We start from the raw sequence: 24,168 nt of genomic DNA on the forward strand, positions 1-24,168 counted from the left end.
ATAATATCTTAGTCAAAAGGTATGAACAATAGTGAAAAATTAAAATCAGAAATTGCTTCCAAGCCACACATGATTTAATATTATGTAATGTATTATGAGATCCATCGAAATAAAATATTTTGCACACAAAAAGGCTGTATTTTATAGGAAATATTTTATTTTGATACACCCCATAATACATTACATAATATTAAATCATGCGTGGCTTAGAAGCAATTTCTGATTTTAATTTTTCATTATTGTTTGTACCTTTTGACTAAGATATTATTATCAATAATCTTTTGATGTCCTCCTAATATTTACCTTTCAATCACATTTAGATAGATGCTTTAATGTTTGTCATCATATAAACTTTAGACAAAATTCATCAGTCCACTCAGAATAAAAAATTATAACATGCTTGTAATCCATTTCATAAGAAAATATTTTGTTTTCACTTTAGAATACTCTTTCAAGTGTCTGATAACATTGAAACAACCACTGTGTAAGACTGCTGCTGCATCGAGTGAAGGTTCTGACTTCTGGTGATAATTGATCTGGTTCAATTGACTTCCCACCAGTCTCCCCTTCTTCTTATCTAAGCTACCCTGCACATTCCTTCCACTTTTCCTCCCTCATCTTTTTCTCACCCTTGCTCCCATGTTGTCCAACCCCAACAACCCACCTCCCAATGCTGGCCTCCCAGCTGACAACCTTGCATGTGCTGCCTCCATCCTCCAGCTTCTACTGGGATAATTGCAGGGTGGGAATGAGTCAAGGAACATGTTGCTGGCACAATTGGCATCCCTCATGGTGCATTCCCTTTTTCTTTTTCTTGACTGTCTTTCCATTGACACCACCCTTTTGCCCTAGGGACTGTTGCCACCTACTCCAATTCCTGAGCCCCAAGCTGTCACCTCCCTTGCATGACTGGTTGACACTCCTCCTGTTGACATCATTCAAGACAAGCTGGCACCTGCAGCCACTACTGCCTTGGTTGACCACACCCCTGCAGAGCCCACACCTGTGACCATCATCATCCAGGAACTGGACCCCAGCCCCACTCTCGACCTCCCAACCTTCAACATGCTCCCAGACATCCCATTGTCCACATCCACCATCATGCCTTCTCACACACCCTCTCCTTTGCTCCCCAATCCTCTGGACCCTCCATCCCCTCTCATGCCAACTGTTTCACCTGACTGTCTGGCCTCTGTCCCAGATGCTGCCACACTGGCAGACCCTACCACACCTACTCACCAGGCACTCAATGCCTTTGAGCCTGGCCCTGATCATCTTCCTGCTGACTCTCCCTTGACTGGCCACATGTCTCTCGATTGTCCATCAGTAAGCCTTAACTTCTTTGGTTCCTCTCTGCTGCATAGCTGACTTCTCAAGGCCCAGAATGCAGACCATCTTGGAGAATCTGGTCTCCAATGGCACATGTATCATCTGGACTGGCACATTGAGCTTGTCAAGCATACCTCGAAGGATGGTGGCTTTCCTATCTACCTGCCTGTCCCCTGCAACCAGTGTCACATTGCTCAAGCTGTCTGTTCTGGAGCCCTAGGGCTCAAGTGTGCATGCTGCTGCCAACTTCATTATACCTGCCCTCTATATGTGCATGTTTTCCTCCTCTCTCTCAACCTAAAGGCTCCCTTGTTGATGCCACTCTAGAACAACTCAGTGCAGTCCCAAGCCTGGGTCCAGGCACTTTGCATGGGCCCTACCCCTCTGGCCCTCACTCCTCCTCAGTACCCTGCCAAACCCATCATCAAAATCACCCAAAGGCCTTCTCATGCTTCAAAACATGCTTGTGTCAAGTCTCCATCCCCTAGTCCAACTCCTCCTCCCTCAACTTCTGGTGCATCCTCCTCCAATTTGGCTCCAATCACCTCGACCTTGACCTCCCCTTCCTTGCTACCTTCGCTCTCCAACACCAAAATGCCAGTCGTGCTTCACAACCAAAGTGTTGGACCAGGCTTCGAAGGGTCATGTCACATCCAAGAAGGCATTGGGTAAGAGGAAATTGTGTGATTAAGTACCTTACACACTCTCTTTTCTGGGCTTCAACAGCCCTGTCATCATACCTCATGTATATCCCTGTCCAACACAGAATCAATCAGCAGTTGTCAAATGGTCAAAAGCTGTGACTTTTTTTTTTTTTGATAGGACAAGTCAGTCACTGGTTGCACCAAATTATGCTCAAATTTGAGCCAATAGTCAAAGTGCCTCAGTTGAACAAGCACACCAATATCTACAACTGAAGGTTTCAGATACCCTCACCTGACTCACTCCCCTCAATGTCCTCTTCTCATAGGATGTCTTTGGTTTTGGGGATTGATTCATCCTCTATCAATTCCTCCTTGAGTTTGCACAGCTCTTCTTCACTTCAGTTCATGAGTTCCTCTACTGCTATTGAGATTTGTTTCCTAGAATAATAAGGGAGTAAGTGAAATGTGGCATATTGAAGTTGAGAAATTGAGCCATCAAGCTCAGCTAATAGGTAGGAGCCTCCTTCAGTTCACCTGATGACTACCATAGGGCCTAAGTATCTTGGCTTCATCTTGTGGTTGAGTTCCTTCTCAATTTTCATATTGTGAGCTAAGACTAGTGCTCCTGGTTCGAACTTGTAGCTTTGTATTGACCCCTTCACCCTCTGCTTGAACTCCTTTGCCATCTGGCACTGTGCCTTGTATACCTGTTGACAAACCCACTCTAAGTCTTCTTGTCTTCGCTGCAGCTGGCAGCACCTATACGATATCAGTTCTTCAGTCAAATACTTATCCTTGTCCCAATTCATCAGAAAAGTCACTTTGGCAAAGTTGAATGGCAATCTTGGCTCGATCCCATGGACCATCTGATACAGCAAAAGTTTCATCGACTTTTGTGTCATCACCCTTTCAGCCCAGAACACTGATGGTGCATATGATGACCATTTGCCCACTTCACCCTCACAAGTCTTGATGAGAGCTTCTCGAACAGTTAGATGTCTTCTCTTGACAATGCCATTGGCCTGAGAATTGTATGCCAAGATCTTTATATGCCTGATATTGTACTTCTTTGTGAGGTAAGCAAGGGCCTGTTTGAATGCAGAGCCATTGTCCATGACAATCTCCCCTATGGCACCCCACCAACACAAGATCTGTTTGAATATGAATTGTCCTAAGGTTTGTCCTGTTCTGCATGCAGCATCTGCACTCAGGATACAAAGTCAGGGAACACCTACTATGTACCAGAACCCATTCAACTTCAGCATCACCATTGAATCCATGTATGCCTTGTAAAACAGAGGCTTGGGCATGGCTATGACAGGTGGGATATGTATCTTGTCCATGCATTGAATTTGACATTTGTAGCAGGTATGGAGGAACCATTGTATGTCTTGATCCAAATCATCATATGCTTGCTTCATCAACTCCAGGCATTTCTTGTATGTGGGTACTACTTGATGCTGTCCCCTCAGTTCTTGATGCCATAGATCTCCATTCTTCAAGAAGAATCTTGCTGCATACTTGACCAGCAAGCTCAGATCTAGGTCTGACATTCTGGGCAGTCACTGTTGATCTTCAAGGAACTTGTGAACTACTTCCAACTGATCATCTTGCCACTTCCCTTTCTCTGTCCTAGGGATTTCTATATCAGCAGTAGCATCCATCCCTGATGCCTGCGATAAAACCACCAGGGTCTTGGTCACTTCATTCAACTTCTCCAATCTCTGCTCTCCAACATAGGGGATCCATCCTAGTTTCAGTTCAACAACCTTTTGACTTTGGAAAAAGGCTTCTTCTTGTTCATTGTGCTGAGGGTTGAGGAGTTCAACTGCAAATGATCCTACCTCATCAATCCAGTCTTCATAGTTGTCCTCTGGTTCTGGATCCTCATCCACTCAAGGTTTCCTCAATAACCCATCTGGGCCTCTATGCTTCTCCACTGGTATGTGTATCAGTTCAAACTCAAAAAGGAGTATACCAGCAATCCATCAATTGATGGTTGCATTTGGTTGCAGGTCAGGGCTATTGATCATACCCTTGATATACTTGGTGTTGACTTCCACAGCTAAATCTTTGACTCCAAATATGTGGTTGCATATGTCCCAAAGCATGTGAAATAGACTGAACAACTCTAGCTTTGCCTGGCTATAATGACTTTCCCTTTCATTGAACACAATCAACCCAAACCTTGATGGACAATGCTTCAAATCTTCTCTGACCTGTAAAAGTAGGTAGCCTACTGCCATGTGCAAGGTATCAACAGCCAGAATGACTTGTTGTCCTGACTTGTAATCTATCAGTTTTAACACTGGTGAGTTGGTGAGTGCTTCCTTCAAGTCATCCATTGCTGCTTCATGTACTTTGTCGAATCTGAAGACTACTCCCTTCTTGGTCGATTTGATCGACAGTTTTGCCCTTTTTGCAAAGTCTTGAATGAAGATGCAACAGTAGCTGCAGAGGCCTAAGAAACCTCGCACTTCCATGACATTCTTGCAATAGGGCCAATCTCAAATCTTCTGTACCTTGGATTCATCAGGTATTTGGCCTTTGTACAAAACCTTGTGTCCCACTATGGTGATAGGTGGGACTGCTACTGCAAATTTCTTTGCAGAGATGGTAGCTCTGGTGTGCTCAAGGTGCTGTAGAACCTGATTAGTAGTGACAAGGTGGTCCCATATGAACCTCCTGATTCCTGAATTCCCTTCAATCATTTCATACATTCCATCCTCTTGCATGTACCTCAATCACAGTCCTTTTACTGGTATGTTGTCAATGAATGGCATGGTTACTTCCAGTGTTTCCTCCCTGAGTGTAAATGACACATCCCCATGGAACACTTGTACAGTGTTCATGTAGCCCATGGGGAGTTTGGTCAACCTGAACATGCCAATTGGTGTCTGAAAGGTTGTAAGGTCATGATAGTCTTCATGGATCACTTGATGGTCGTATCTGACCATAAGGTCATACATGCCATACACTGCTTGTCCTGCAAACTCTTCCATGATACACTCCATGTGTGGGGGAACTCCTGAATCTTGTATCAAGACTGTGTTGAGCAGCTGTAAGTTGTGGACCAGCCACAGTGATTTCCCATCCATCTTCACTATGCAAAACCATCTTGATTGATAAGATGAAGTCAATGGTTTGTAAACTCCTGCCATGATCTTCTCCTTGATTATTTGCATGATGTCCCCATAGATTGCCAGTAGAATGGGAATATTCCAATATACCCATGGCTTGTGTGGGACCATCAGAATCTTGAGAGGCAGGAACATGTCCTCTTGGAACATCCCCCTTTCATTTGCATCCCAAGCAAAGGCCATCTCATGGACTCATACTAGCCACTTGACTAGTTTGAGTTCTTCAGGCCATAAAAATCTGCCTGGGTCCCATTCAAACTTGTCTGCTCTCTCCTGGGTAAGTCATTTCCTGGGTGTGAACTCTGGGGGATTAACTGGTATCTGGGGGAGGTTAGCTAAAGGGTCCCCCACTTCTCTCCTCTCAACTCTGAACTCTGCTGGCATCTCCATTGCAACTGGCCAAACCTTCTTCACCATGGGTTTGTACTTCATCACTTGCTTTACCCACTCTTCCTCATCCTGTAGCTCAGTGGTCAGACTCTACCAAATAAGATTTGAAACATAAATCTGAGGACTCAAAGTCCTCCTCTGTCATTGTGAACATCATCTTGTAACCTTTCAGTCTTGCCCCTGGGCATTCAATCTCTATTTCTTCACTTTGACCTTCTTCCTCAATGCTTCTATCCATTCCTCTTTCTTTGCATCCCTTACAAAAAGGTTCATCTCTATGATACTGTCCTGTGTCTCTATGACAAACATCTTGTGATCTGATTTTTATACCTGCAGGAAAAGTCAGTGCATTATTCATGCTCAATCTCAAGGAAACTCTATGGCTGGTCGCCTCTATGTCTAATGTCAATTCTTGTTTTCAGTTTTCAGTTATATCTTGAAACTGCAAGTCAAAGCCTGAGATGTATGTACTTGATTTGTTCTTATATACCACTATAGGCTGAGCAAGATACCCCAGCCTTACAGGGGTGGCTAATCCCATCGAAATGTCTCCTTGCTGGCTATTCAAGTCCTGGATGAAGTCTAAAAACCCTTGTCCTGAGGTCGACATTGCATCCCATGGGGTTTGTGCCCAATCCTCTGAACATACTCCTTCTGCAAAACTGCATCCCTAAACTGAGGGAACTGTGCAAGGGACCTTCTAGGTCTCAGTGAGATCTGGATCCTCTTGTCTGTCTCCAGATCTGTAAACTTGACAGTCTGTTGCCCATTTCTAAAGTCTTGTGTCCTAGCCCAAATTGTGCATAGGAATGGCCTGCCCAGGAGGATATTGAAGGGAGCCAACTTGATGACTTGAATCAGCACTTGCACTTCTGCTGGACTGATCCTGAGTGAAGCATCTCACACCAGGCCCAGCATTTCATCCTTCAACTGGTTCACAGCTTCCATGTTGATTTGGCTATCTCTCTTGATGGGGAGATGCAGAACTTCAGCTATTTCCAGTTGCAAAGCCACTATCTGTGAACTGCTGTCAAGGATCCCTTCTAGCATGACCTTCCCAGCCAGCTTGACCTCTACCATTATAAGTGGCATTGAATCCATCTGCATGAACCTCTCTTCTCCTATACCACACTCAAAAGCCCTCACATCATCCAACTGTGCTGACCCTTCCAGCATTCCCAATGCACCCAAGAAGGTAGCACCAAGTGCTACTCGTTTTGTCATTGCTCAGTCCTTGAACTCCCTCCAAACATCTGGACTTATGGTGAGTAGATCTCTTCCTGGAACTGTAATGGTCTGGTCCAGGTGCTGGTGGCATTGAATCTGTCTGTGCAAACCTCTCTTCTCCTATACCACACTCAAAAGCCCTCACATCATCTGACTGTGCTGACCCTTCCAGCATTCCCAACATGCCCAAGAAGGTAGCACCAAGCACTACTCATTTTGTCATTGCTTGGTCCTTGAACTCCCTCCAAACATCTGGACTTATGGTGAGTAGATCTCTTCCTGGAATTGTAACAGTCTGGTCCAGGTACTGGTGGCATTGAATCCATCTGTGTGAACCTCTCTTCTCCTATACCACACTCAAAAGCCCTCACATCATCCAACTGTGCCAACCCTTCCAGCATTCCTGATGCACCCAAGAAGGTAGCACCAAGTGCTACTCATTTTGTCATTGCTCAGTCCTTGAACTCCCTCCAAACATCTGGACTTATGGTGAGTAGATCTCTTCCTGGAATTGTAATGGTCTGGCCCAGGTACTGGTTCAAAACCCTTGTCACTGCTGTAGGGTCTTTGAACAGACTCATATACCTATAACCTTTCCTTCCCACATCTTGATCAGCACTTCTGTCCAGTTGCTGTCCCTTATCCTTTAAACTTGCTTCAGGAGCATCCATTGAGCCAGACTGACTAGGTCCTGCCTGCTCTGCTGTCATGGTCACTGTACATCTCTCTTTTCCAGGTACTGCTACTCCATCAAACTTTGGGGCCTTCCACTGGAGCTTATTTTCTTCCCTCCATGCTGCCACAAATGCTTGTTCTACATCTGCCTGTTGCACTTCATACTCTATTTCTGAGATGACCTCCTTGGCCATGTCCTCTCCTTCCAAAGCATACTCTTTGATCCTAGCTCTCTTGACACATTGGAAAGAGTTGTGCACTGCTATGAATATATTCACATTCATTGGAGGTTCCTCTTCATGCTCAATACAAATGATGGGTGCTTGCTGCTCTTCTCTCCTCCTCCTGTCTCTTGCCATCCACTTGTCTATCAGCTGGTACATCAGCTCATCCATTTGAGGAACACACATGCCATTGTTAAACTTTACCCAATTGTCTTTGATGATACACCTGTTAGCCATGTGATACCTTTCCAACATGCAACAAGTCCTTGTGCAGTGTCCTTGAAGGAAACAGAAAAAGCAGATTATTTCTGAAGGTGGCTCACATGCTCCTTCAACAATGTTTCTGGCTGGTACAGGTGCTGCCCTTCATTGGGCCTGTGCATCTGCCTGAACCTGAGGCTGCCTCTGGACTAACTTGTGCACTATCCTCCTGGCTTCCTCCCCAGGCAATAACTGAATGATGCCCCTCCTTGCAGCATGGCTTCTCATTGTATGGTACCCATGCCTCAGAAACTCTTTTATTTCTCATATGACCTTGTTCATAGGCTAGGGGTTGTCCAAATCACACAAACTGTTCCTAAATTTCAAGTTCTTGAGTGTGTCTTTCTGAAGTTCTGGGTCCAAGCCCTCCCAGAAGTAACCATTGTAGTCTTCTTGGGTGAGCTTGTAATGTCTGTTGAGATAGCCTGCAATGGTCTCATACTGCTGAAGATACTCGCTGAGGTCCTCTTCCCTCACTATAATCTTCCTGGACTGTGCTTGAACAAGATCAACCAGGTCTGCTTTAACATACCTCTTCTCTTGTTCTCCTGCACCAGGGTACACATTTGCCAGTGCCTCCATGAACTCATCCCATCTACCTGTTGTCTCTTGCAGAAGTTGCATCCACAGGTTCACCATATCGTTGTCCAAATACCAGATAGCCCACTTTGGCCACTCATACTCATCTGTACACCCTGCCTTCTTGCACAGGTGGTAGATTTCTTCTAGATAATGATAATGAATGTTATGCCCGAGCACAGTGACTTCTTCAAATGGAATAGGCATGAAATGTGCGAGGGGGAGTCTACAGGCTGAACATGTCATAACCCCTATGGCTCAGTTATCTCTGAGGTCCAACAAAGGTTCTGTCCTCTGGTGATCTGCTAGGTCAGTCACATGGGGAGAGAACAAGGACGAAAGAGAAGGAAGTTAGCTGAGTTGCAAGCTATCAAAAAACTGAGGATACAAGGTAAAGTATGTGGGATTTATATACTCCTAAGTATGAGTACCATACCAGTCGCAACATGATGTGTATCTGCAGTAATCAACAGAGCAATCAGTCAAATAACTTAAACAAGAGGAGTCATATGGTGTCATATGATGGGGATAGGCAAGGGAACAAAGGCTATACTGGTGGCATAATCAATGCACAGCGAGGAGCCAGACACTGGATCTACAGTACAACATTTGGGCAACATAAGTGAGTCAGAAAGAGTCAACCAGAACAAGAAGTAAACATGTTGTCCATCAGAGAGGGCAGTGGAACACCAGATCAAAGGGGAGGCACAGTCTCGACTGGTATTGGAAATACCTTGGCAGCAGGAGATCCAAATGACCCTTCCAACATATGGGCCCCTAGGATGGCAATGATTATGAGGGATGCAAGCAGGCATGTGATGCATGTGACCATGAGAAGCCAAAAAAGGCAGGACCCCTGATGGGAGCATAACAAGGAACCAGATTGGCTGTCTTCCCTGAGAACTTGGGCACTTTGTCCAAAGACCTAGAGTGCATTTTCTTGAGTGGCTTGGGTTTGTCAGATGCAAGGGTGCCTTGTCTGAGAAGCCTAAGGATACATTGCCCTTCAGATAGTTCCTCTGGCTGGGCCATTCTCCTCCTTGGCTCCCATGCTTCTGTGGATGGAGACCTATACCTCAAGTGATGTTCCTTCTCATGCTTTTTCTCCTTGCACCTGTAATACCTTCTTCTCCTTTCCTCCTCCTCACTCAAGTCACTCAATGAACTATCCATAGAGTAGGACCTCCTATGGCATCTACTTCTTGACTTGTCCAATCTTTTATGTGCATGGTGATGGGACTTCAACCTGTGCCTTGCTCTGTAACTTGACCTGGAAGTTGATCTGTACCTGGGCTCATGTCTCAACCTCAACTTCAAGGATGACCTCTCCCTATGTCCTGACCTATGTCTTGACTTCATCCTCATCTGTGACCTTGAGGGCAACCTTTCTCTGCTCTGCCCTTGGTGGACTGCAACTTTTGGGTCATTGATATAGATTCTATCTGGTGATTGCTCTGTCACCCTTTCCTTTCCTTTGTCCCAGTAGGTTATAAATGGCAGTTACTCTTCTTCCTTTTCTTTCTTAGGCATCATGAACTTCAATGAGCTCATCAGTCACCTGTTGTCCCAGATCACTTTGTACATGTCCTCCAAGCCAGTAGTATTGACTTTTGCTCCTGTAAACATAGGAATGGAAAATGGAACATCTTTGGGCTCCTTTATGAATACTGTGAGTGGTAATTCTGTGAGCAGTGGGGGTGGTTCTTGTAGGAGCTTCACTGCTTCTTCTGTCAAACTGAATGATGTTTCTGAGTTTGATCCAATAACTGGTGCCAGTGTTCAATATTCTGTGAAGTTGGGTTCTCAGGTCTGTTTTGGCACTTCTGGTTCTGGGGATTCTGGAAGAGGAACTTCAGTGGGGAGCTTCCCAAGAGATGACTTAGCTAAATGGGGAGGTGTTGCTTTCTTCCTTGCTTTGAGCACTTCTTTCACTTTCTTGTGTCTCTCCTAGTGGGCAACCCTAGCTGCCATTCACCTGAGGTTGTACTTTACTTCCTGGTTGTCAGTTGAAGCCCCTCACAGTGGGCTCCAAGTGTAAGAAATTGTTTCCTGATGGCCAAGAACTCTGACTCCAGAAGAGGTAGGTTCTGCTTGAGTTGGGTCAACCCTGAAGGGGCTTTGGTCTGGATGCAGGATAAGTACTTTAGACAAACAAAAAGGGAACTCACCCAAGAGGATATATCTAGACTCTAAAGAAGAACTTGACAGAAAGGAGCTGAAGCAGTGATGTCTTTGCTCTCCCCAAAGAAGGACACAGAGAAGGTGGTGATGTGTAGTACAGTAATCCTTGCCTGTGCTGTACTGTAGTCTCTAAGTGATGTGGCACATGCTGTGACCACCCATGTGCTTAGTCAGCTCTCAACTTTTTGACACTAAGTTCTCTCAGCCACACCCCCTAAGTCCAAACCCACTTCAACCCATCACCTACACTTTCCACCCTCAAACCTTTCCTTTGTCACACTAGAGGTGCAACTTCTCATAGGGAAAAGGTCTGCATTCCCTACAGCAGTGCACCTGAGTGACCTTCTGGAAGTGACAGCAGAATCCCTCATGGTGGGCTCCAGTTGTAGGAAAAGTCCAAGTAGCTGTATAATAAGAGCTAGATGGCTCAGATAAGAACAATAAAAATGAAGGGAATGAATTGCTTGTCCTGAGGGATTCTGGACTGCCAAGACTAGAAGGTGAGACCCAGCACTTTGTAGTGGTAACAATTTGTGACATGCATGGTGTGGTCTGCAGAGTAGTACTGGAAATGCAGGCAGTGTGCATAGTTCATGCATGGCAGTATGCAAAATGTGCAGTGTAGACAAAGTGGAAAAGAAACTCATGGTGACCTTCCAAGTGCCAAAAGGTATCATTCTGTACCTAAGTACAGGGCTTTATAGTCTGGGCAAACCCAGAACCTAAGTAAGACAGGGTACAAGTAATGGAAAGCCATGCAACAGCATGTACATACAAGACAGGCTGAACAGAGGCCAAGGGTATACTACTAACGAAAAGGGAACAGAGACCATGGTAAAAGAAAGAGTCCAAAGGAAGGGGAGCAACTGGAGCACAGTGGCCATGGGTATAGCATTGTGCAAGAGGAAGTGATGGTGTGGGAAGGTAGCATGTGAACAACAGTGGATGCAGGAGGTCCAGAAATGTAATGGTAGTCATAGAACAGTTGATGATAGGGGCTTATGTGTCCAAGGAATGTGGATTCCTTACAGCAGTGAGCCACCTTCTGGGTGAGTTTAAATTCTGCAGGGCCATCTCATACAATGCAGAATTCCCCTCTGCATGAGGCAGAATTCCAACCACATGCCATCATTGTTATGTAATGCCTGCCAATATTCCATGCTTGTCTCTGTTGCATCTCAGTTCAGTCTGACCAAGGATGGTCAGCATTTGAAGTCCCTGGGAGGTGTAGGGAGCCATATACTCCCTGAGGCTGGAACAAGAATCTGTCACTAAATTCCACAGGCCTCTGACAAACCCCTATCACTCTAGGCCTTTGGACACTTTTGGAATTCTTCCTGCTCATAACCTTGTGTTTCCTCCCAACCCCTGCTGCCTTCAGAGTTTCTCCTGACCTTCAGCATGTCACCCAGTCACCAATGAGCTGATCTGGAAATTCTGCATTTGCCCAGGGTCATCCAGAATTCAGTAGCTGAGCCACCACCCCACATCACCACTCATCCATGCTATTCATCTCTATAAAACTCTGGTTACCCCTGTCACCCCAAATTCTGCAAGCTGGACTTCATGCCAGTATGCTCTGCCCTCCTGTGCTTCCCCCTCCCACCAGCTCCACCTCTCACTTGTACATGTACCATCATTCTGTTGGAAGATACCCCTTACTGTTGTTCCATTTTACTCTCAACTACTACTTGCTAGACTATTTCACATGCATCTGTAATTTGCTGATGTCTGTTGTCCTTTCCTTTATTTTCCAGTCTTTTAGTTTTTCTGCCCCACCTTACTCTGACTTGTACCCACATCCCTTGTGCTATATAATTCTGCCATAATGTCAGAAATATACCACCAACTTCTAGGGTCACTATCTGTGTGTGTTCTGCAAGTTTGAGAGTTCCCAGAGTCTAAGTGCATATGTTGAGTCTACAGTGTCTACAGTGTCTCCAGTGGTCCTCATGTCTCCTGTGTCTTCCAATCCTGCACACCTTATCCTGTATCCCTCTCACCTCAAATACACTCTTCTCATCACATAATGGTTTCTCAGAATTTTGTATACCCATCTTGCTGTTCCTTGCATGTCCACATCCCTCCAGAAAATTCTGTGGCCCTTGCATGAATTCCCCTCCCCTTCTAGATTTATCCTTGGCTTCTCCTTCCATCCAGCACCCCTTGGGATGTTCCTAGGGAATTCTCTCTACAGCCTTCCTCTAGTTGCATGCTTCCCAGAAGTCATGTCCCACAGTGGCCATCACAAGCACAACACAGATGGACATGAGCATTGCTACTGGTGCAAATGTAAATGTATCAAAGTAATCAACACCTTCAACCTGTGAGTACCCCTGGGCAACAAGTCTGGCCTTGTGCATCAGCAAAACACAAAAATGTGTTAGTAACTCATAGCTGCCCATAGTATTTGCACAATTCCAAATTAGTCCAAAGCAATGTCAAGCATCCTAGCAACTCATAGTGCCAGAGTAGACTACACCAGACTTGCCCAAAGTAGTGGCCAGCATCCAAGCAACTCATAGCACCTGAGTAAGCCACACCAGTGATACCAGCAATCCAAAGACCAATAGCTACCTAGCATACAAGAGAACAGACACACCTAGCTAATACAGCAACCTAGATTCCCACTGTAGTAGAGAACTTGGTAGATCTAACTTTGTTCCTATGCATGAAGGCAACAACACACAGACATAACATACAGCATTTTTTGATAAGTACAGGAAAGTAATGGATAGTACTAGTCTAGATGAATGGCAAGTATTTGACTACCAGCATGCTCAATAACTGTGCCTATCAAGATCCAGCAGAAGTAAAATAGTGGCCCAAAAGAAAAGAGCAAGCATAGCATAGCATCAGACTTGAGAGATGGCTGCAGCTCACTGGCCAGAACACTAATGTTGAAAATAGGCTCCCCCAGTCTGCATTTTTTCATTGCTACACATAATGAGCTGACCTCCATATCTTTTTCATGGACTCTTGCCTTGCCGCTGCCTGCCTTGTACTTGTACAACTTGGCCATCAATTCGTATTTGTGGGCAATGCATGTGGCCAGAGCTTGTTCTGCACAAAAGACTTTGCATTGTGCACACACTATGTCAAGAAGGAGAAGTGCCTCATGATTCAGCTGACTCTTTGATTCATGCTGCAGATTGAAAACCTATCAATGAGTGGTTATTAGGAAGGAAAAAAAGAACTTACTGTGTGAGTGGATGACTCCAATATTCCATACATCTCAGCTAAGACACTAGTTGTCTCCACTTTGACCTCAGCACTGCTAGAGGGACTGTTGCAGGAAGAGAACCTGCCATCATGAGGCTTATGGGGCAGTCCTTTGCTGCCTGGGTGATGCTCAACTGTGGGCATGGTCAATCCAGCATGAAGGTGTGTGTGATTGAGGTTATAAATGGACATGAGTGACTATGTTTGTGAATGGGATGTGATTGGGTAGTATATGAGAAATACACTCTGTAGCGATCTGAACAACGTCCTGATTTGCACTGAAGTGATAATCATGTAACATGGAATCGGCCTGCCTGACCATCTAGAGTATGCCCTGCTGTCCAAGTTGCAGTAAAGGCAGCTTCCAGAGTCACAGTACTGTCACAATGCACATGAGCCAGCTGTCCTCTGGGTGCAATACCTGGGTCAATAACTTAGTCTGCCTTCACAAGTCTCTCCAACCTTCGAGCTTGAACATTCATAACTCTCAACACCCAACACACTTAGAAGATGTCCCAATGAGCACCAACCCCAATGACTATGCAACTCACAATTACCCAGATTTTGTTCATATGGCAACAGATGACTTTGAGGGCACAGCTAAAACATTTGGACTTGGCCCAACATTTATGGACAAATTTAATGGCAACCAGTTCAGCAACCTACAGGCATCAAATCTGTACTACCCCTTCAACTCCCACAATGAATGGGAGCTGGCATCATGGTTACTTTGTTCAGGCCTGAGCATGAGAGCTATAGACTCTTTCTTGTCATTGTCAATCATAAGCCTGTCCCTATTCTCTCTGAAGATCATTATTGATGTGCACCAGGTACAGCTACTAAATATTTCCTTTCGTACAGCCAGAGCACTTCATGGGCTGGCTGAGTTACTCCCTGGTGGGCTGTGCTGGCACTCAATGGAGATTACTCCTTCATGGCCAACCAAACACCCTGTGCACTTGTACTGGTGTGATCCCCTGGAATGCATTGTGTGGCTCCTCAAGCACCCTTTGTTCTCTGACCAGCTTGATTTCATTCCGAGGCATGTATACAATATGCCCAAGAAGCTTTGTAGGGTGTATACAGAGTGGATGACTGCTGATGATGCTTGGTGTATGCAGGTATGTTTCCACTGCAAGTTATAGATCCTTTTATTCAATTGATGTACCCCAGTCACAGCTTCTGAGTGGAGTGACTCTTCTTGGCATGATACTTTCATCAGACAAGACAAATATTACTACTTTATGTGGTGGCAGAGTTGCTCATCCACTTCTCATCAGCCTAGCAAATATCAAGATGCCCACACACCTAAAATTGTCATCCAACTCATTTATGCTTGCTGCTCTCCTCCCCATCCCCAAGTTTGTGCACAAGAACAAGTGTATGTGTGGCCTCCTCGAAGATAGGCATCACTTTAAAGGTGGTGTTGCTAAGCTGAAGCAGGTGACTGGATGTGTGCACCATGATGTCCAACATTACATCATCAGTGTTATTGCTGGACCAGCCCCTCCCAAAATTATTACTGCTATTTGTGCACTCATGGACTTCCAATACTGAGTCCAAGCTTACTGCATTGATGATGACAATCTTTGTATAATATCTTCTGTACTGGATGAGTTTCACATGCACAAGCAGTCAATACTCAATCACAGTGCACGATGTGGTAAGGGAAACAAGCCCATTGACAATTGGCACATCCCCAAGTTAGAACTCATGCAGAGCATCATACCAAGTGTGAAGCATGTTGGGGTCACCATCCAATGGACTGCCAATGTAACTGAACACACCCATGTATCAGAGATCAAGACACCCACATCAGCTAGCAGTAACAATAACTACAATCCTCAAATTTGCCAGTACCTTGATTGCACTGAAAAATGTAGGACATTTGAACTCACAACATCATTATATGAATCAAAGACTCACTCCCATGGTCATGCAGAAGAAAAGTCCTTGGAGGTTGAGGATGGGAGTTCTGATGATGGCAACAGTGAGATCAGTGATTGCAAGGAGGCAGATCTAGTTTCCAAGACACCAGGTCCCATGTGGCCCATCACCAATTACTTCGCCATCTCTGCGTGCCTCAGGACCCAAGATCCAGACTCCATTCCCTTCCCCTTGCATAGTTTTATCACAGATGGTATGGTGATCAACCTTTCCTATGACCCACCCTTGCAACACATTAGTGTTGATGGTGCTGCCAAGAAGTTTGGACTACTTGACCTCCAAGCTGCCCTTGTCAATTTTCTAAATTGTGAGAAGGTGTATGGACCAAGCTCTGTGCACACTATAAGTGGGCAATGTCGGGGATCAAGCTCTTCAACCCTGCCTTTTACTGATCTGCAGGTTTGGTACAAGATGTGGCTGCAGAACATGGTGATACATGATATCACAGACATCCTCCCTGCCCAGACTCTCTTCTGTTCTCCACCTTGCAAGACCTGGACCCTTGGCTGCTATGATGCAGCTATTATCAATGTGGACCCCCATTTCAAATGGCCAGAGAGCAGCCTGAAAGGATCATGGTCCACACTACTTTTCCATGTCACTCACAAGAGTATCTTAGGTCATGTTGTTGGCCAGCTCCATCTCCTGATGCACCCTTTTGGCAAGAGAGGGGTAAGATGGTTGTGGACAGACCATTTTTTGGTCTACATACAATGTTTTGACATAGCAGCTGAAGATGCAACACACCTACATATCCTTAGGTGTGCAAAGAGAGTGAATGGCCAACATCTTGGTGATGTCATCCCATTCAGTCAGGTCCGGGTGTTCACACATCTCATACCTCACTTCAGGCAAACTGCAGATAATTGATTGACAGCATACAACTCCTTCGAGCATTCTACTGAATTCTATCTCAACAAACACTTTGACAAAAATATGTACTTTGCCCTAAGTTGTTCAGACTCTCCTCCCATCTAGTCAACATACATGTTACCTTACCATATACCAGAGCTTATTACATGTTAATGTTGAAATGCATCAGTATTTTGAGTGGTGGCACCATTTTCAAATGTGTGACCCTACTTGTCAATGACCCTCAGCAATGTCCAAAGACTCGAACAAAAACAGATATCAAACAATAGATGGTACCTACAAGCTGATTGGTTCTCTCCCCCTGCCCACACATGCCACACAGTTCATGTTATGGACAAGTTCACTGCTTCAAAACTTGAGGGCACCATCATCCATGAACCATGGATACAAGTTAGCTCTCCTCAGAGCCTCAGTTATGTTACAAATATTATCTTCAAGTCCTTCAGAGATACATTTACCTCCATAGCTCCCAGGTCCCTGATTGTCCCTCTGAAAACAATTCCCACATGTGTCTGTAGCTATTCCACCTCCTTCAACCAGGGTGGCTTGTCAGAGGTCAGCCTGGTCAGCCTATACAATGATGATAGAAAGCACTGGAACTGGGATCTTCATCCACCCCCAGGCTCTGATTCACCTCCTGAGCAACCCAGAGCTGCTGGTAGAATTGGAAAAGCTCTGCTTTGAAAAGCAAGTTGCTCTGTTTCTCAATGCTATCAGAACCACTGCCAAATCCACAATGCCCAGTCTATCCAGTAAACCCCAGTGTCAATGGATGGCAGACTGGAGCAGAACCAGCTTGTGAGGTTCTACAGGTTATTCCTGAAAGCCTGACCTCATCCTTGTTGATAACACCCTAGTATCCCTTGACAAGATTATGTGGTTAAGTCCCAAAGTCATTGCCAAGTACTCAAAGGAGTCTTTCAAGCCAGCATCCCACCTTGGGAAGACAATGGACACTAAGGCATATCTAACCCTTGTCAACCAGCCCTGGAGGTGCTATGTCCTTGGATTATCAATTACTGATAGTGAACTTCTTTGACTTCACTTTTACAACCACTCTGGTGGTGCAATCTCACTCTCTATCAATATCCACACTGATGCAGAAGTCTTCATATACATTGTATGTGCCATTGCATTCAGCTCCTGCTCAACCCTTGGCTTTGATTCGACCATAGAGATATCCCCCCATCCTGCACACAGCCACAAATGCACAGCACTTGTGATACCTCTCTCCCCTTTCCCCTCTCCTGCAATGCCTTCTCCTCACCTGGAATCAGGCATCCTCCCCAGTGCAAACTCACTCCCAACTCCTGCATCACCTGAACACATCCCAGCAATTGGGAGGATCCAAGTAAACAAGACCTTCTATGAGGTGCTCGATGTATTATTCTTGAGCACAGGCTTTCTAGGAAGGGGTACTGTTTGTTACCTTGCATGCTACAATGGGGAATACTACATCATCAAGGATTATTGGGTGGAGGAGTCGGAGCAGAGGACAACCCTGCACAAAGTCAACATGATGAAGCTGGTCCAGGACATTGACAGAGTTCCCAAGTTGCAACACTACTGGGTCATCGAGGTTGAGCCAGGCATTGTCAATAAAACTGAATGGTATTGTGATGAGAAGTGGCGATCATGCATGAAGTCTTGGAGAACTCATGTGCAATTGGCTATGAAGCGATGTGCAAGGCCAATTGTAATGTTCAAGACAAAAAAGGAACTCATTTCATGCATCCAAGATATTTTACAAAGTACATATCCTCTTCCACTTGTAAAATCAATACTAATTGCTTTAACAGTCCAACAGCAGGCACTCGAGAGGGGTGTCCTCCATCAAGATTGTAGGATCATCAATACAATGATAAAGGACTTCACAAATGGGTCACATGGCTTTCTCCTTGACTGGGAATTTGCTGTATGGGTCACATTACAGGGGGAATATGACTTGGGCAGCACAGTAAGTACTATGCAAAACATTTTGGAACTCAAAGCTTATAGTATGCAAAGGGGACAGTCCCCTTCCTTTCAGTGAATATCCTCTGCCAACTCAAGGAAGCCATCACTAAAAGTGGAAAGACTAATGTCCCATCGATCAGGAAAAGCACCTCTCTCACCCACATATTCATTGATCACCCTACTACTATACACCATACATTTGTGGATGATATCAAATCCCTGTTCTACATTTTCATCTGGATCCTCATCCTTTATGATGGGCCACTTGGCCATGAGCATCAAGATATCAGCCATGAAAAGACACTTCTTGGCTTGTGGAGTGAAAAGGTGGCCAAAGATCTCAAAATTGCCAGATGTGCCAAGTTCACATTCCTTAATGACCTGTCTGAGTTGAGGCTGGATTCTGAGCTCTTGCAATATTTTCAAGATCTAATCCCTCTGGCTAATGAGTGGTGCATATTGCTTGGGCAGTCCCTGCTGAGTGGAACTGCAGTGCAGTTCTCTGACATTATCTCCCTTTTTGATTGTTTCTTGGCCAGCATGCCATATGAGAAACCACTGGAGATGATGAATGCATTCCAGCAGATCATTGCCCAGCACAAAGCACTTAATTCAAGCATGTGTCCAAGTCAGGAGAATGATATGGATGTTATGTCTTCAGCAATTATGTCTTCTAAATGCCTTTGTGAAGAGGTAAGGAGCATGGATAACCCTCCTATACCCAATAAATGCTTCAAAGGCATGTAATCTTAGCATGAATTTTATGTTTAGTTCACATTCTGTACATTACATGTAAAGTGTTTCAATTCATTTGCAGTGGGTAACTGTCTCCACATGTTGTTTCATTTTACATCTTGCAATGAACCTGTCAATGTTTATATGGATTCACAAGATGTCATTTTGTCGTGGTCCCCAGGCTTCCATCTTATACTGTTCTCTGTTTGACTGCTTGTACCTTCAGATGTCCACCCAATCTGGAACGATCCTGCCAAAAAAAGAAGGGTAGCAAAAAAGCCAAATGACAACCAGAGGCTGACAGAAGCACTCAACCCACAAAAAACAAGTGTCTAGGAAGCCCACCCATCGATCTCAAAGAGTCTCAGTCTGTTTCCACAGCAGGACTTCATCATAGCAGAAGGGCAGGGGTGGGTTCAGGTGGAAGGGCCAAGCAATTGGAGCAGATTGGTACTGCCCTTGAAGGCCAAGCTACACAGTTGTGAAAGTCAACAGATCTCCCCAATAATTCTGTTGTAAATCCTCTTGCACCTCCACCCACTCAGTGGAAAAAGGGTGGGGGCTGCAGTGCTGGCCAGAATGCAAAACCAAAGGTCAGTTCTAGTTATTTGCAAATATCAAGCTAACTGCTTGCAAAGTCCAATGTCACCCCACCACCCTATGCACCTCCCATTGTGAATGGTCCTAGCCCAGCTGATATGCCTCCAGTGAGTGTCTTTTCATACTGATATACAATGTTCATTTCAGAATCCCATCCCTCAGTCTTCAACAGCAGTAGCAACACCTGTCTTCCATCAGCACCCCACAGACTCCCATTGCTTTGGTTTCAGTGTTCCGGCTCAACAGCCAGGTCATATCATGCCTCCTGGGATGGAACCTGACCTTCAAGTGCTCAATAATCCTTATATCACCACAATTTGGGGAGACCAAGTTCCCAGTAATACATCTCGTCCACCAACACCCCAGCCCAACTACCAGTCTTGGTTTATCCCCCACCAGCCACCTGCTACCATCCCCAACTCTTGTATTGACCCCTCCCTTGATAGCTCGCTCTCACTGAGACAAACTTTGGCAACTGCTGACATTTTCCACAAGAGTTTGGAGAAGCTGTAATCAGAGGGCTCCTCAGAAGAGGAGTCAGAGTCCTTGAGTAATAACCCATCAGATGCAGAGGCTGGCAAGGTCTCCAATGATGAGTTCAACAAAGATGAGGACGATGCATTTGGATGGGCTGCAATGAATCTTAGGCAATCAACTCATCCTGGTACATGTCAGAGGTTATTATGGTATTGGCTCAATGTTCTTTGTTAGGCTTCTCCCAAGAAACAATGACAAACAATCCTATTCGCCACAATTCCTTACCCCATGACCATGAGTTTCAGTACTCACGTGATGAGGATGATGATGTGGCTCTGCAAAGCTTACAATCCAAGGACAAGGCTCAGCCAGAGGTACGAAAATGCCATTCCTGCTAGCTTTATTTATTCAGATTGTTATTTTAGGGTTCCCAATGTGGCACTGTCATTGATGTTCTTGAATGCCACCATCACACTAACAGCCATCCTGTTCCCAATCATGATCTTCTGACCCTTGTGCACAACTTGGTCAATGAAGTATCTCAGCATGCCAGAGCCCCTCATAACTCCAAGAAAGCTAAGGATGAGAGCCCATTGCCTTCACAACTGAGATTTTACAAGGCAGTATGGAAGGACTGTCTCAAAGATGCTAAGCGAGAATGCAGGGCTGCACATGCACTTTCTAACCCATTCCCATTGAAATCTCACAACCTCAACCTCTCCATAACAGAGGCACTTGTCACTGTCATCATTGAGTGGAATCATCGCAGTGTGCAATTTGAAGATGGTGAGTAACAATATTTTTGCTTTATACATGTCTCATTATCCTAACTTTATAGGTTACTGGCCTGACCACAAGCAAGATATGGCATGCCTCATAAGTAGTCCTGTCTTTTGGTTACAGCTACTGACATACTGCCAGTTGCTCCTTGGTGATATATCTACCTGGTGTTTGGAATTGAAGTTGGTTATGCTGGCAACCACACCATCCATGTTCAACCTTATCCCTCCTTCTGATGTTGCACCATGGGTTCATGTACAATGGATAGAGACTGCTGCTGCAAAGCTCCTTGACAACTTGCTTTTCCTGCAAGATGGTTTTGACGAGAATGTATGTTCATGCAGTTTGTTGTCTGCACTACTAACAGATTGGTTTATCAGGGAAAAACCAGGAATTTCACTCACCCTGCCCTCAAGGAAGCTGTCATACAATTCTACTATACCAGGACCTATTGAATCATGGATAAGCATCCTGAGTCCTTCAACAATTCAGTTCCCCTTTCCTGTCTGGCTCTTGTTGCAGCTGCAGTGAGTTATTTTACACCCTGAGTTGCTGCAACTCAAACTTTTCTCACAGTGTCATTGTGTGTTGGATGGATTTGCAAAGAATGGCACAGGAAAGACGATGCCTCAATTCTCCAGCAAGGCTTACAATTCCATTTTCCATGGCATGATGAAGGTGCTGAACAACATCCTTTGTAATCCCTATCACAGTGCAAGGTTGCATGATCAGCTTTCTCAGTGGGTGAAGGAAGGATGATAAGTACTGGGGCAGCCAATGTGCTTGCACTGACTCCTTGTATCAGGGCTGCACTGCAAGAGGTTGATTTGAATGTAGAAAGGTACCAGCACATTCAGGCAGTCCTTGATTGATTTCATAATACCTAGTCCTGTCATACCTGTCATTACATGTAGTATGCAATTGATGCCAATGCTCCTGTTCCTGTCATACCTGCTGTGAACTGTTCCTAGTTGTGGAGTGATCACATGTTTGCAAAGTAAACATTGAGATGGGGAGTACTGGACAATGCCCCAAGGAGAATACAGTCTGGCCAGTTTTGTACAGTGATATCTAAGCATGAAAGTTCCATAGCAATCCATAGTAAGTAAGATACTGGACAAAGTTCAATGACAATGTGACCACTCCATAGTAACAGGCAACTAGCCATAGCAAAAAGTGTTGTTGGGTGCATCTGTCCAGCCTGGACCTAGCTAGGGGACTATGTGTATTATGGAGCACTGTGGAGAGCTCCACAGCTCAAAGTGATTTGCTGATGTGCTGCATGATGTTCCCTGCAGCATCCTTCTTGGCCTGGAACACCCAATTTGATCCTACAACATTTGCACCAGGCAGTAAGTCAACAAGTTCCCAAGTTCCTGCATCTCATAACATTGCTGACTCCTCTCTTATTCCATCTTCCCATTGCAGCCAATCAGGACAATGATGAGCTTCAGCTAGCAAGCTGGGCTTGAGAGCTTCTGTCTTGGCAATAATCTCATCCATGGCCATAGCAAGGTCAACACAACATAGGTCATCATCCAAGTCTTCAATGATAGATGCAAGTAGGGCCACAGCCTCTTCCTCCCCCTCAAGCCTGACAGGGTTGGGACATTCCTTGACAATGGTAGGTAGCTGAACTCCTTTAGGTATTTCTGGTGTACCACAATGGTCAGTGCTTCCTCTTCCAGTGAGAATTTCTGCAAGATGTTGGCTGGGCTTTTGGATTTGTTTCACAACAGGTGCTTTGGCTGGAGGCAATGGAGGCATGAATTGAGCTGGGGCAACCAGTGGAGGTGATGGGGCTACAACAGTCTCTGCAACAGGAGCTGTAGATGTTAGCATCACATTTGGTAAGTAGTTTTCTTCTTCCTCCCCCTCCTGAGGTAACAGCTCAGCTGAGGAGGGGTTCCAGTAGACATTCCTCTCAATGGTTACAGACTTCTTTTCAGGCCAGTACACATGACAGCCATTGGGGCTATTATCATCAATTCCAACCCATCAGCCTTCAGTGATGTGTCCTCCAAGCTTACTACCACCCTCAATCCATACCCAGATGCTCAAGCCCCATGCATGGGCTTGACCAAGGTCTGGCTTCTTTCTGGCCACAGCTTCAAGAGGGGTTCCTCCATCAAGCACTTTTGTGGGGGTCCTATTTTTCAACCAAACAGCATGACACACTGCTTCACCCCATAGAGTGTGAGGCAAACTGCTCTTGTGTAACATTGCACAAACTTTTTCAAGCAGAGTGCAATTGAGATGCTCAGCAACTCCATTGTGCTGCAGGGTGTCATGCATGGTGAGCTTCTGCTACATGCCAGCTGCTTTTAGATGCATCATGAATTCCTTTCCTAGGTACTCACTGCCTTGATCAGAGTGGAGGACTTTTATGCAAGTGTCATGTTGGGTGCAACATGTGGCCTCAAACTCCTTGTAGGCTGTGAAGGCCCACTCTTCTGGCAAAGAAGGTGGATGTAGGTGAGTCACATTTTGTCATCAGTGAAGGTGATGTAGTAATGTTGTCCTCCAAGCATTTCCACAGGTGTGGGTCCCCAGAGGTCAGTATGTACCTCTTCCATGAATTCAGTGGCTCGCTCTCTAATGTGTTCCTTTGTGACAGGCTTTCTGGTTGCCTTCACATATACACAAGCTTCACAGAAGGTCAGTTTGCCTTTTGACAAGTCAAACTTCAATCCTGACACAAGTCCTTTTTCAGCTAAATGACAAGCAGCAGTTGGGGATATATGACCCATCCTTCAGTGGAGCTCCATGACTGTAACCATTTCAGTCATAGAGTTCACTTCATCATGATCATTATTGTGAATGATGTGATAGAGACTGGCTTTGGACTTGGGGACACATCCAACAACATCATTGGTGGGATTTCTGATGACGCAGGTGCCTTCAGCAAAGGTGATGGAGTACCCTAGC

General features: G+C 45.2%; 6 protein-coding genes across 6 annotated transcripts; 3 read left to right on the forward strand and 3 right to left on the reverse strand.

The window, feature by feature from the left end:
• Positions 1-762: 762 nt before the first annotated feature.
• Positions 763-2,001, forward strand: F5J12DRAFT_783745 (uncharacterized protein; the record flags this gene model as incomplete). Its single annotated transcript, XM_051742903.1, has 4 exons — positions 763-820; positions 944-1,326; positions 1,378-1,530; positions 1,657-2,001. 4 exons carry the CDS (start codon positions 763-765, stop codon positions 1,999-2,001), a joined length of 939 nt encoding a protein of 312 aa, XP_051598699.1.
• A 5,181-nt stretch (positions 2,002-7,182) lies between these two features.
• F5J12DRAFT_893966 (uncharacterized protein) lies at positions 7,183-7,866 on the reverse strand (the record flags this gene model as incomplete). The annotated part of the gene is made up of 1 exon (XM_051747700.1): positions 7,183-7,866. The coding sequence occupies one exon, from the start codon at positions 7,864-7,866 to the stop codon at positions 7,183-7,185; it is 684 nt and encodes a 227-aa protein (XP_051598700.1).
• A 309-nt stretch (positions 7,867-8,175) lies between these two features.
• Positions 8,176-8,451, reverse strand: F5J12DRAFT_682034 (uncharacterized protein; the record flags this gene model as incomplete). The annotated part of the gene is made up of 1 exon (XM_051740264.1): positions 8,176-8,451. A coding segment is annotated over one exon (276 nt), but the record flags the coding sequence as incomplete, so codon positions are not given.
• A 4,944-nt stretch (positions 8,452-13,395) lies between these two features.
• On the reverse strand, positions 13,396-14,016 carry F5J12DRAFT_783747 (uncharacterized protein; the record flags this gene model as incomplete). Its single annotated transcript, XM_051742904.1, has 3 exons — positions 13,396-13,443; positions 13,607-13,810; positions 13,852-14,016. The coding sequence occupies 3 exons, from the start codon at positions 14,014-14,016 to the stop codon at positions 13,396-13,398; spliced, it is 417 nt and encodes a 138-aa protein (XP_051598702.1).
• A 461-nt stretch (positions 14,017-14,477) lies between these two features.
• F5J12DRAFT_684197 (uncharacterized protein) lies at positions 14,478-15,237 on the forward strand (the record flags this gene model as incomplete). The annotated part of the gene is made up of 2 exons (XM_051740285.1): positions 14,478-14,993; positions 15,046-15,237. Coding segments are annotated over 2 exons (708 nt in total), but the record flags the coding sequence as incomplete, so codon positions are not given.
• A 2,707-nt stretch (positions 15,238-17,944) lies between these two features.
• On the forward strand, positions 17,945-21,695 carry F5J12DRAFT_893968 (uncharacterized protein; the record flags this gene model as incomplete). Its single annotated transcript, XM_051747701.1, has 11 exons — positions 17,945-18,443; positions 18,492-18,649; positions 18,700-19,341; positions 19,872-19,976; positions 20,022-20,090; positions 20,131-20,479; positions 20,549-20,647; positions 20,695-20,834; positions 20,886-21,246; positions 21,299-21,570; positions 21,621-21,695. 11 exons carry the CDS (start codon positions 17,945-17,947, stop codon positions 21,693-21,695), a joined length of 2,769 nt encoding a protein of 922 aa, XP_051598704.1.
• Positions 21,696-24,168: the final 2,473 nt, after the last annotated feature.

This window comes from Pisolithus orientalis, assembly GCF_024613125.1.
Source record: "Pisolithus orientalis strain OTSU chromosome Unknown F5J12scaffold_20, whole genome shotgun sequence".
Lineage (NCBI taxonomy): Eukaryota > Fungi > Basidiomycota > Agaricomycetes > Boletales > Pisolithaceae > Pisolithus > Pisolithus orientalis.